The sequence below is a fragment of the Nerophis ophidion genome, linkage group LG05 (genome assembly GCF_033978795.1).
Source record: "Nerophis ophidion isolate RoL-2023_Sa linkage group LG05, RoL_Noph_v1.0, whole genome shotgun sequence".
Taxonomy (NCBI): Eukaryota; Metazoa; Chordata; class Actinopteri; order Syngnathiformes; family Syngnathidae; genus Nerophis; species Nerophis ophidion.
Window position 1 is genome coordinate 63,808,209 of NC_084615.1, and position 12,174 is coordinate 63,820,382.

Genomic DNA, 12,174 nt, shown 5'->3' on the forward strand with positions numbered 1-12,174 from the left:
ATCTCCTCTCTAGTCAACAAAAGCACCTCGAAGATTCTAGCGGGAACTCTCATTCAAACCCTTTTTCGATTACGCTTGCACCTCCTGGTACCCCAGCACCTCCAAAACCTTCAAATCTAGACTCCAAACATCCCAGGATAAGCTAATCAGGTTACTTTTAGACCTCCACCCCAGATCACACCTCACTCCAACCCACTTTTCCAAAGTGGGCTGGCTCAGGGTGGAGGACAGAGTAAAACAACTTGCACTGACCCTAGTCTTTAATATCCGCTACACCTCGCTGATACCGAAGTACATGTCAAACTACTTCCTTAAAGGCCTACTGAAATGAGATTTTCTTATTTAAACGGGAATAAAAGGTCCATTCTATGTGTCATACTTGATCATTTCGCTATTTTGCCATATTTTTGCTGAAAGGATTTAGTAGAGAAAATCGACGATAAAGTTCGCCACTTTTGGTACTTCCTGAAAAAGCCTTGCCTTTACCGGAAGTCGCAGACGATGACGTCGCAAGTGTGGGGGCTCCTCACATATTCACATTGATTTTAATGGGAGCCTCCAACAAAAAGTGCTATTCGGATGGAGAAAACGACAATTTCCCCATTAATTTGAGCGAGGATGAAAGATTCATGTTTGAGGATATTGATAGCGACGGACTAGAAAAAAAACAAAAAAAAACGCAATAGCATTGGGACGGATTCCGTTGTTTTCAAACACATTTACTAGGATAATTCTAGGAAATCCCTTATCTTTATATTGTGTTGCTAGTGTTTTAGTGAGTTTAATATTACCTGATAGTCGGAGGGGTGTCTCCACGGGTGTCGACGGCAGCTGTACGGACGACACAAGCTCAGCTGATATCCGGTAAGTGGCGACTTTTTAACCACAATTTTCTCACCGAAACCTGCTGGTTGACATTCGGTTGGGATCCATGTCCGCTTGACCGCGCTCTGATCCATAGTAAAGTTTCAGCTCCGGGAATTTTAAACAAGGAATCACCGTGTGTTTGTGTGGCTAAAGGCTAAAGCTTCCCAACTCCGTCTTTCTACTTTGACTTCTCCAATATTAATTGAACAAATTGCAAAAGATTCAGCAACACAGATCTCCAAAATACTGTGTTATTATGCCGTTAAAGCAGACGACATTTAGCTGTGTGTGTGCGTAGCGCTCATACTACCTAAAAACGCGTGACGTCTTGCGTACACGTCATCATTACACGACGTTTCCAAGACGAAACTCCCGGGAAATTTAAAATTGTAATTTAGTAAACTAAAAAAGCCGTATTGGCATGTGTTGCAATGTTAATATTTCATCATTGATATATAAACTATCAGACTGCGTGGTGGGTAGTAGTGGGTTTCAGTAGGCCTTTAAAGATGAATGCTCAATAGAAGACATCCAGTATTTGCTGTTTGTTTTTCTTGGCATGTGTTTTTTAACCATAAAACATGCAATATCTCTGGCAACCAAATCAAGGGACAGCAAAGGTGACTCATTTTACCCTTCGGGTACTACAGTATGCAACCATGGTTGGTACCCCAGTCGAAAAGAGACAAATAGTGGTATATGGTTTGTAAACAAAGAGTTGTTGAAAACATCCCCTGTAGACTTGTTCAGTATTCTATAGCAGTGATTTTCAACTAGTGGGGTTTGACCTGGGAAAAAATAATACAATATAATATCACACTTTTATTTAGAACATTATTTTTTTATGCAGTGAGGTGTCAAGTGGCATGTGGTGGAAGTGGTGTCTATTAAAACTCCCTAGGCCTTTAACGTAAATGACCGCCATAACCACAACACCAGGGGGAGCGCCACAAACCACGTTAAACCCAGTTTCGGATCGAATAAAGGTCTTAACTCATTCCCTTTCTATGCCACATCAATGTGGAATGCACTCCCAACAGGTATAAAAGTAAGTGCATCTCTATACTCCTTCAAAACTGCACTAAAACAACACCTGCAGTCAACTTCAACCCTTTACTAATACCCTCCTCCATTCACATCCCATCTCCCCGGATTATAAATAACCTAATGTAAATAATCAAATGTACTTCTAATGTATTTACTTGCCCTTATGCTATCTGAACTCACTATGTTCTCTGCTGGCTGTACATATCCTACTAAGTAAGACCTACACTGTTTCAAAGTCAATTTCTCTGTTGATGCAATTGTTGATGACTGAAGTACTGATATCAACCAAAGCTCCTCATCCCACCCCCGGATTGTAAATAATGTAAATAATTAAATGTATATACTATGATGATTAACCTGTGTGATGTCTGTAATTTGCTGATAGTATATATTTGTACCATGAATTGATTAACGTGGACTTCGACTTAAACAAGTTGAAAAACTTATTCGGGTGTTACCATTTAGTGGTCAATTGTACGGAATATGTACTGAACTGTGCAATCTACTAATAAAAGTATCAATCAATCAATCAATTGCAGAAATGGGTTTCCATACAATACTACAAAATGAGACTTTTAAAAAGATAAATAAATGTGATATTGTGAAGGATTTCATAAAAGTTATGATTATTTTTCAGATCATATTCGTAGCGTGCACAATTGCCTTGTGTTTTTGAAAATAATCATCATGAGTAATTAACCTGCTCAGTGGCCTAGTTTTTTCAGTGATGTACCCCCTGTGAACATTTTTTTAATTCAAGTACCCCCTAATCAGAGGAAAGCATTTTTGGTTGAAAAAAAAAGATAAAGATGTATAATACAGCACTATGTCATCAGTTTCTGATTTATTAAATTGTATAACAGTGCCAAATATTGCTAATTTTATAGTGGTCTTTCTTGAACTGTTTGGAAAAGAAGATATACAAATAACTAAAACCTTTTTGAAAAATAAACAAGTGATTCAATTATAAATAAAGATTTCTACACATAGAAGTAATAGTCAACTTAAAGTGCCCTCGGATAAGTTGATTGGCAACACTAAATTGGCCCTAGTGTGTGAATGTGAGTGTGAATGTTGTCTGTCTATCTGTGTTGCCCCTCCAATGAAGTGGCGACTTGTCCAGGGTGTACACCGCCTTCAACCCGATTGTAGCTGAGATAGGCACCAGCGCCCCCCGCAACCTCAAAGGGAATAAGCGGTAGAAAATGGATGGATGGATGGATTTTTGAATTGTTGCTATTTTTAGAATATTTTTTAAAAAATCTCACGAACCCCCTGGCATACCTTCAAGTATCCCCACATGTACGTTTACCCCATTTGAAAACCACTGGCCTAGTGGTTAGAGTGTCCGCCCCGAGAATCAGAATCAGAATAGTTTTATTCCCATTGTTTGAGAACGGGTTCACAAACTAGAATTTTTTCTTGGTGCAATAGTGCAACATAAAACACATATAACACGGAATAGGTAATAAAAAGAGCTGTAACTGAGCTATCAGATCTTGTTATTGTTCATGTGCCTGATGGCCGAGGGGAAAAACTGTTCAGGTGGCGGGAGGTGTGGGTCTGGATGGACCATAGTCTCCTGCCTGAGGGGTGAGGGGAGAATACTTTGTGTCCAGGGTGAGAAGAGTCAGCTGTGATCCGACCCACACGCCTCCTGGTCCTGGAGGAGAACAGGTCCTGGAGGGATGAGAGGTTGCAGCCAATAACCTTCTCAGCAGCACGTACGATGCGCTGCAATCAATGCTAATCCTGTACTGTGGCGCCGGGGAACCACACGGTGATGGAGGAGGTGAGGATCGACTAGGTGATGGCTGAGTAAAACTGAACCAGCATCTCGGTCGGCACCTTAAGTTTCATCAGTTCCCGCAGGAAGTACATCCTCTGCTGGGCCTTCTTGATGAGGGAGCTGATGGTCGGCTCCCACTTAAGATCGGTAGGTCGTGAGTTTAAACCCCGGGAGGTAATGGAACTCATTACCTCCCTGCTTGGCACTTAGACTTAGCATCAAGGGTTGGAATTGGGGGTTAAATCACCAAAATGATTCCCGGGCGCGGACATCATTGCTGCTCACTGCTTCCATCACCTCCCAGGGGGTGAGGATGATGGGTCGAACGCAGAGGATAATCCTTGGTACTTTAACTTTTATGTTCTGTGAACCAAATTTGATCTGCTAAACTATTGATCAAAATGTGCACGAGTGAAGAGGCAGAAATAAGCAAAAACAGAGGTCATAGTGCAGAGGATTCCGTTTATTTGGAGTCAAATTTGAACAACATAAGTCTACAATCTGTATTTTTTTGTAATATATATTCATATATATGAAACCAAAAAAGGCTACTTTAGGAAGAATAAATGTACTTGTCTTTCTTTTTTCGATATCTTTCGTCAGTTTATTGTACATAATAACAGTAAGCTAATATCATCCTGGAAAAAGAGCAATATGTTCCTTTTTTTATGTTGCAGTGCAACTTACACCGTACACACCTGTGCAATGTACCATGAGGCATACACCCCCTGAAAGGACACACAATGGAGTCTCCCCTTTATTTCCGTCCCCTTTCTGCAGGTCTACACACACAGACATGAGGAGTGACTCCGTACCAGAACTCGCTTTTTGTTCTTTAAAACAAATTGCTCTTCAGCAGAAGACCAAGCTTGTGTACTCCCACTCGTCCTCAGCTGTGTGTGTAGGAGCTCCAGTAAAGCCAGTCGAGCGTCGCCAAAGAGAGGGTTGGGAGGCACAGGGAAAGTGCTTGCATCATTTAGTTTCTTTGTGGTACTTTCAAATAAACAATTGAAAAACAGAGCTATATCTGGGTTGTGTTTGATATTTCACAAGTGTGTAATATGTTGAGGGGCAAAAACGTAGTGAGGATTACGTACAGGTAGTGCTGGATGCAGCAGGTGCTACACGTGTCTGTCAGAATCCTTGGCCTATGTTGCACACTAGTGTTGTAAACCACCTGATATCAATCATGTACAAGAACGATCTTTTCTTTGTATGATTGTATGCTGAACAATAAACAATGACGTCACCTCCTTTTCGGAGGCCCTTCATTGCACTGACTACCGATGAACAGAATGCCAATACCTTCAGTTGTGCGACTTTGCATGTCTTAACACACAGATACATAAACGGAAAGAGTTCCTTTAAGTCTCTGCACATTCAAATCTGCGCGAATCATGCACTGCAAGTCAATCAATCCTGCAATCATGAAAAGAAAAATGATCCACAATATTTTACCCTGTCCAATCAAATCAGTCCCAGACCTTTTTTCCTCATGCAACACATCACTAGGAGAATGTCTATGAGTCAGCCTTGGTACTAGAAAAATGTCACTCAGGTTGATGATGGGGGTTTGCTCTGAGTTCAATGATATTAGGAGTAAAGAGGGGTGGTGCACTGCAAAACCTTGGCCTTGGCATAGAACACAGCGTACTTTACATAATATCTATGACACAAAACGTAAATAGATTTATATATTTATCTATGTTTAAATATATTTGTCCACTGTACACAAATCTTTAGAAAATGAGACAAATGCTTGTACCTGATCATTTGAACAGCAATGGTAAAGAGGCCGATGAGACAAAGACCCTGTGATGGCGCCAATGAGATAAAGATATATAGAAAGTGCATTCTTTGCAGTGAGTGACTCCTTTGAAAACAAAATCAATTTGCACCCGCTCTGATACATACATCCACCGCTACCTCTAAACGCAGATCACAGTGGTAGTGGAATGCAAACATGTATACAGTATACACATATACACACTCTTAGAAAGAGAATAAACAGAAGTCGGAAGTTAAACTGTAGGTTTGCACTCAGTTGCGCAGACAAACTGAGGCAGTTTGAAAAAAATGGAGCATCTATAGAAATGATAGTAGTGGTTGTTAATGACTGTGGTGGTTGTTTTCATTGGTTCATTGGTAAAGTGATTAACCAGCGTCCATGGCTACCTTTCACAGCCTTCTATTATAATAAAAGTCACGGAGCTGACTTCCCCCACACTGTCCTGTCAGATCAGCTGGGATAACAGTGAGGTCCCTACATGTAAATCAGCGTGATATGCGGTGAGGAAAAAAAAAAAAGGGAAGGGGAGAAGGGGGAGGACTGGTGGCTCTGAGTGCAAAGTTCATCAGTACAAAAGTACAGTGCTGTGGTGAAAATAATTCTCCTCTGTATTGCTGCTACATTACTGCCCCTTCCCCCTAAAATCAAGCAGAATAATAGCAAAAACAAGAGTATACAAAGTAACATGTCGAAATGTCTCCCATTTCCATCTTGACAGGACTTTATGCTGAGCTCCATAGACAAAAGAAGATTAATGGTTTCTGTTCAGGCATGCAACAGGCACCCTCAGGGGTCCTCAGAGTTATCAAAAGTTCATACACGCATATCTCAGACTGTTCCTTTTATATTTACACATGATACAGTGTGTGTGTGTGTGTGTGTGTGTGTGTATGTGTGTGTGTGTGTGTGTGTGTCTGTCTCACACATGGGTCTCAATAAAGGAGTGTGTGTGGGTCATGACAGGAGCGCCTAGCGGGGAGAAGTCATCCTGGCCGTTAGTGCCTGGAGGGCTGAGCTGGCAGATTTCGGAATAGAGCTCGCTGTGCCACTGCTTCCACTCTCTGAAGGTTTGGGAACACAGGCCTGGGTCCTCCAGGAGGGCACAGATGACCGCCAGCTCGGACTCTTTGGCCTGTAGGAGACATTACGCTGTTAACAGTTGGGTGAGATTGTAGTTTAGGTTTAATGAACATGTTTATGTTTTTAAGCTACACGTTTTCGTCATGGATTTTCCGTGACTTTTCCGACACTTTTTACTAGATTTCCACGACCACAGTCTATGTCTCAATGAGACCACCAAAATGTACTTATTGTAACAGATATATTCAGATTTGACGCTTTTGTGGTAGTCATTCAGATACATTTGCTCCACTACTAAATTGTGTGCCATCTCATGCAATGGCAGGTCGCCCGTTTCCCAAGCATACTGTAGAGCATCACAATACCCCCAACAGGTGAGACCAGGCAGTGGACCAGCCATCACAGTGATAGCATGCACCAAGAGGTCATACTATGTCGACCTCTGGTTGTGGTCATTGAAGGCAAGTACATCCCTAACTCAATTCTTAATCAGGTTGATGTGTGGCCACCTGCTCCCAGACAGCTGTGTCAGGTTGGCAATCACTTTTTGCTTAAATACTACCTCAGTGTATGACTCATTGTGGGGCTGGCTGCCTGCTGAGAAAGGTCTGCGCCCATCGGGCGGTAAGTGTGTTGCTCCACTGAATTGTATTTCATAGATTAGTCTACCAAAGGTGTAATATGTTTTAATTCATGGAATGCTGTGATTCATTTAAACTTTGTGCTGATCAGAGATTTCTCTACTGTGTGTTCCAGGCAATTTAGGGGACCTGATCAAGTCTTGAAAAAGGAAATATTTTTTTTTGTTGAAATGGAAGCTCCAATCTGGAACACTTTAATTTAACTTGCTTTCAGAAAAGTGACTGAATAAACCAACGCTGCTGCGTTTGAACACGAACAGAACTGTGTCCGGGAGGTGGGTTTTTGTGACCGCACATCACAATACTTAAAACAGAGCTGCAGCGCGATTATCACTTTTCTTACAGCTATTTCTGTGCAACTGACAGTCTGCACGTCCTTTACAGACGTACTAATTATAGGCCTAAAACAGCGGCCATAGAGCAGTTTTACTTTTGATGGATCGCACTGCGTCTGCTAAATAGTTATTGTTGCATTCTCTCCTAACAGTATTGTGGCTGTTCTGACGATTATCATATATTCTGCATATCCATGAAAACAGACAAGCTAAATGAATTGCACTCCTTATCTGGTCACTGAACAGATGCCATCCTCTGTGTGTACTATCAAGCTTGTTTGTGTATTAATACATGGAAACCTTTAGTTTTTTTTGGATTGATTGATTGAAAGTTTTATTAGTAGATTGTACAGTACATATTTTGTAAAATTGACCACTAAATTGTAACAACCGAATACGTCTTTCAACTTCTTTAAGTCGGGGTCCACGTAAATCATGGTAGTAGATCAGGCCTTACGTCTTCTAGCCCAAAACAGACATTTACAACTACAGTATGCAACTTCTCATCTTAAAGTAAACTAAAGAGTGGATGTGAGCATTAAATAATACCTTTTACTATTTTCCTTGGTTGCATTTTTAAATATGCTGTGATGCTGTGAGGACAGCCAGCAACCTTACTACAAATTACACAGCAACAAAGCAGACAACTTTGCATAAAATTGAAATTTTTGATTGGTCATATCTAGTACTAGATCTCATAGAATTAGATTGGCCAGATCTAGGACGAGATCTAAGCCTATGAGCACATACTGATGAAGCCTACTCAGAGGAGCGGCGAAACATCTTCTAAGACAACCCAAACTGTCCAGTTGCGATCAATTGAATGTCCTGAGACCACAACAGTTGCATTTCACTGTAATCTGGTTGTTTGGCGACCATGGCAACGCCACACATTTTAGTGTATCTACCTCAGTTTTGAGGACTTAATTTTATGCAGAAATGTCCAAAAGTTGTTTGCTTTGTTGCTGTGTAATTTGTAGTAATGTCGCTGGCTGTCCTGACAACATCAGCATGAAGACATACACTCACCTATGGGTATTGTGCTGCAGTTGTGACGACTACAGTTTCATGTTTTTTTCAACTCCATATGGCTAACTAGAACTGCCTAGCCATTATTCAACATGTCAAAAGTTTTGTATATATTGTTTTTCAAATCACCTGACATGTATACTTTGTATATGTACATAATTTATTCATTTAATTTGTTTTATGTATTTTTTTATATACATGTTACAGGTTATAAATCTTTTATTATTGAATGTATCAAATGTGATGAGTATTTAATGGACCACAATGGAAACAAGCCTTTTGGCTTTTTGTGCCAAAAGCACATGAAAATGTATATACAACATGGCGTATCAGATACATATTATTTAAATGCCATCCATCCATCTTCTTTCGCTTATCCGAGGTCGGGTCGCGGGGGTAGTAGCCTAAGCAGGGAAGCCCAGACTTCCCTCTCCCCAGCCACTTCGTCTAGCTCTTCCCGGGGGATCCCGAGGCGTTCCCAGGCCAGCCGGGAGACATAGTCTTCCCAACGTGTCCTGGGTCTTCCCCGTGGCCTCCTACCGGTTGGGCGTGCCCTAAACACCTCCCTCGGGAGGCGTTCGGGTGGCATCCTGACCAGATGCCCGAACCACCTCATCTGGCTCCTCTCGATGTAGAGGAGCAGCGGCTTTACTTTAAATTTCTCCCGGATGGCAGAGCTTCTCACCCTATCTCTAAGGGAGAGCCCCGCCAACCGGCGGAGGAAACTAATTTCGGCCGCTTGTACCCGTGATCTTATCCTTTCGGTCATGACCCAAAGCTCATGACCATAGGTCAGGATGGGAACGTAGATCGACCGGTAAATTGAGAGCTTTGCCTTCCGGCTCAGCTCCTTCTTCACCACAACGGATCGGTACAACATCCGTATTACTGAAGACGCCGCACCGATCCGCCTGTCGATCTCACGATCCACTCTTCCCCCACTCGTGAACAAGACTCCTAGGTACTTGAAATCCTCCACTTGGGGCAAGGGTCTCCTCCCCAACCCGGGGATGGCACTCCACCCTTTTCCGGGCGAGAACCATGGACTCGGATTTGGAGGGGCTGATTCTCATTCCGGCCGCTTCACACATTATTTAAATGTTGATTAAAATTATCCTAGGTCACCTTTAAGTATTTAAATGCAAAATATGACCTAAAATCCCCCAAAACTCACAGGATTAACAAATTGAATTTGCGTTATGACAACTTTCTCTCTTCCAGCTACCTTCAAAGTGCTGCGTAGTGCTCGAACCCTGTGCAGTCTGTCGTTCAGGAGAGGGTCCCTGACTCGTTGAGTAAAACCTCGTCGAAATTCCTGCCTGCTACAGGGTCTTGGGTCTCCCAGCGCCGTAACGTTGGCTTGCTCAAGGGCCCGATACAGCTGCTCTAGCCCATCCAACGGCTCAGGTTCACGTCCGTCTGACACCCGCCTCTCTCTTCCCTCTGAAACCCTCCGCTCTCTGCTCTCAACTCTCAGCTCCCGCAAATCTGGGAAAAGCGAGAAGGAACAGAATATAAGTACTTGTATTGTTTCTTTATTCAGGATGTTCACTTGTTGTGATTGTACAAAAATATACTGTCCAACAATGTCATCTTTTAAATATACTTTGTAATATTAGGGGTGTATCATCTGGAGAACCAGCGCACTCTGTAGTGGATATTTCTTTTTGCTCTATTTCTTTTGTCAGAGTTACCAATTTCAGGGGAAAACAATAGAATGTTTACTGCAGAATACACTGGCTCTCAGGAGGAAATCTGGATGAAGACTTTGTTAAAGTAGTGAATTGAACAGAGAGAGCACAGTCTACCAAGTCATTTCAGGGCATTCAATCGATTGCAACTGGACTGCTTGGTTTGTCTTGGAAGAGGTTTCGCCACTCATATGAGTAGGCTTCATCAGTTCAAGCTCATAGACCTAGATTGGTCAGATCTGCAAGAAGCCTACTCGGATGAGCAGCGAAACCACTTCCAAGACGAACCAAGCAGTTCAGTTGCGATCAATTATATGTCCTGAGATGACCTTGACCTGGATGAATGAAAACCTTCATAGACAGTCTGCCAAGTCAAATTTGTTATACTACATTTTACGACTAATACTTGGCCAATGAAGGGGAATATGATTGTAATGCAGTAAATACATGAAATTTATGAATATATTTGAAATACAGTATATATTTTTAACACTTAGTTGGAGGTAACATATACTGTAGTATGCACATGCCCCACTACAGTGCTGTGTTTTACCAGAATTATTTGTGCATGCCCAAACAAATGTTGAATGTGTAGACAGGAACAATAACTTGACAACTATTTTTAAAACTTAGCATTTTCAGTCCCCAAAAAAGGAATATTGTATATATGACCAACCGATACCACACATTTTTTAGGGATGGAAGCAGCTTTTGAAAAAAAAAGAGGAAGAAAAAAAAAAAAAGCGAAACATTTCAATCAGCATGAAGTGCTGCCAAGCAAACTCCCCAATTTTTTTTTTTAAATCAAGACTAAATTTCCTGCAACTGGGTGCTTTTCTGCACTGACATATTTTACCTTTAGATTTATTCTCATCTACCAACCTCTTTTGGCTCTCTTTTTGACGATGAAATGGCCCATTTAATGCACCACAGATTTTTGGAGGGTTTTATTTAGTAAAACATTTAATAACATTGTTGTCTTTGATGTACAGTTATATAGCATGCATGCAAAGGACTCTAAACATTTTTCCCATTTGGCAACGCTATCCCATAGCCACGCCCCCTTGGGTAGCTTGTTTCCGTGATCCTGATAGTCTCCCCGTACTGTAATTTTCTCAGTGTGGTAACAGCGAGTACCTGAGGTTGAGGTGAGCGTTCAACAAATGTGGTTTAGGTTGTATTTTTATTGATATTTCCTTCAATGTTTGAATATTAATTGAGGAAAACACAAGATAATGACATTCCCCTTAACTGAAGGTGGAATATAGTCCAGAATACAATCAAAGGAAGCCTTCTTCAATGAGAAGCAGAACGTCTTCAAAGAAAAACCAAACAGTCCAGCTGTGATCGACTGAATGCCCTGAGATTACAACCCTGGAAGATTACCTGGAAGAATGACAACATCCATACACAAACAATCATATTTAGTTAGCAATGATTTTTCTTTAAAAGTGTCAAATATGTCAAGTATAACTTCAATTTATGATACTTTAATCAAATTTTGAATTCAAAATTTTACATTTTAAAATATCCGCCCAATGGAGGGCTTTAGTAATCGAGTAATTAGTTTGTTTGATTAATAGAGTATTTGGATTAAACGCTTTATTGTTTCAATGCGAATTTGTTAATGTGACATATCCACTGCACTTTTTTAAAAAACAGTTTTTGTCCCTGAACTAGCGCCAGGTCGGAAATCTGCTGCTCAGACTGAAACGTGTCCCTTTAGAACGCCCAAAAGCACACTGATTGGCTTTCTGGTGCTGCTTTCTTGCCAACGTGACACTGATTGACAGCATGCAGCAGCTGACCAATCCACGGTCAGATGCAAGATGAGAGTTAGTTGCGATTATTCGCAGGAGAGAGATAGTTGTGATGCAAATTCAAAAATGGCTGCTCTTAAAACTGG

The 12,174-nt window shown here is 41.3% G+C and overlaps 1 protein-coding gene across 7 annotated transcripts in view; it reads right to left on the bottom strand.

Moving 5' to 3' along the window:
* Nucleotides 1-4,145: 4,145 nt before the first annotated feature.
* The window catches only part of si:ch211-26b3.4 (connector enhancer of kinase suppressor of ras 2), a 165,074-nt gene continuing 157,045 nt past the window's right edge, over nt 4,146-12,174 (bottom strand). For 5 of the 7 annotated variants that reach the window (XM_061901755.1, XM_061901754.1, XM_061901750.1 and 2 more), the window contains 2 exons: nt 9,803-10,065; nt 4,146-6,624 (listed from right to left, as the gene is read on the bottom strand). In XM_061901755.1, the coding sequence (XP_061757739.1) occupies nt 6,412-6,624; nt 9,803-10,065 (476 nt within the window). In that variant the 3' untranslated portion in view covers nt 4,146-6,411. Of the gene's footprint in view, nt 6,642-9,802; nt 10,066-12,174 lie in introns of all 7 variants that reach the window. The other 2 variants (XM_061901752.1, XM_061901756.1) reach the window with 2 other exon arrangements.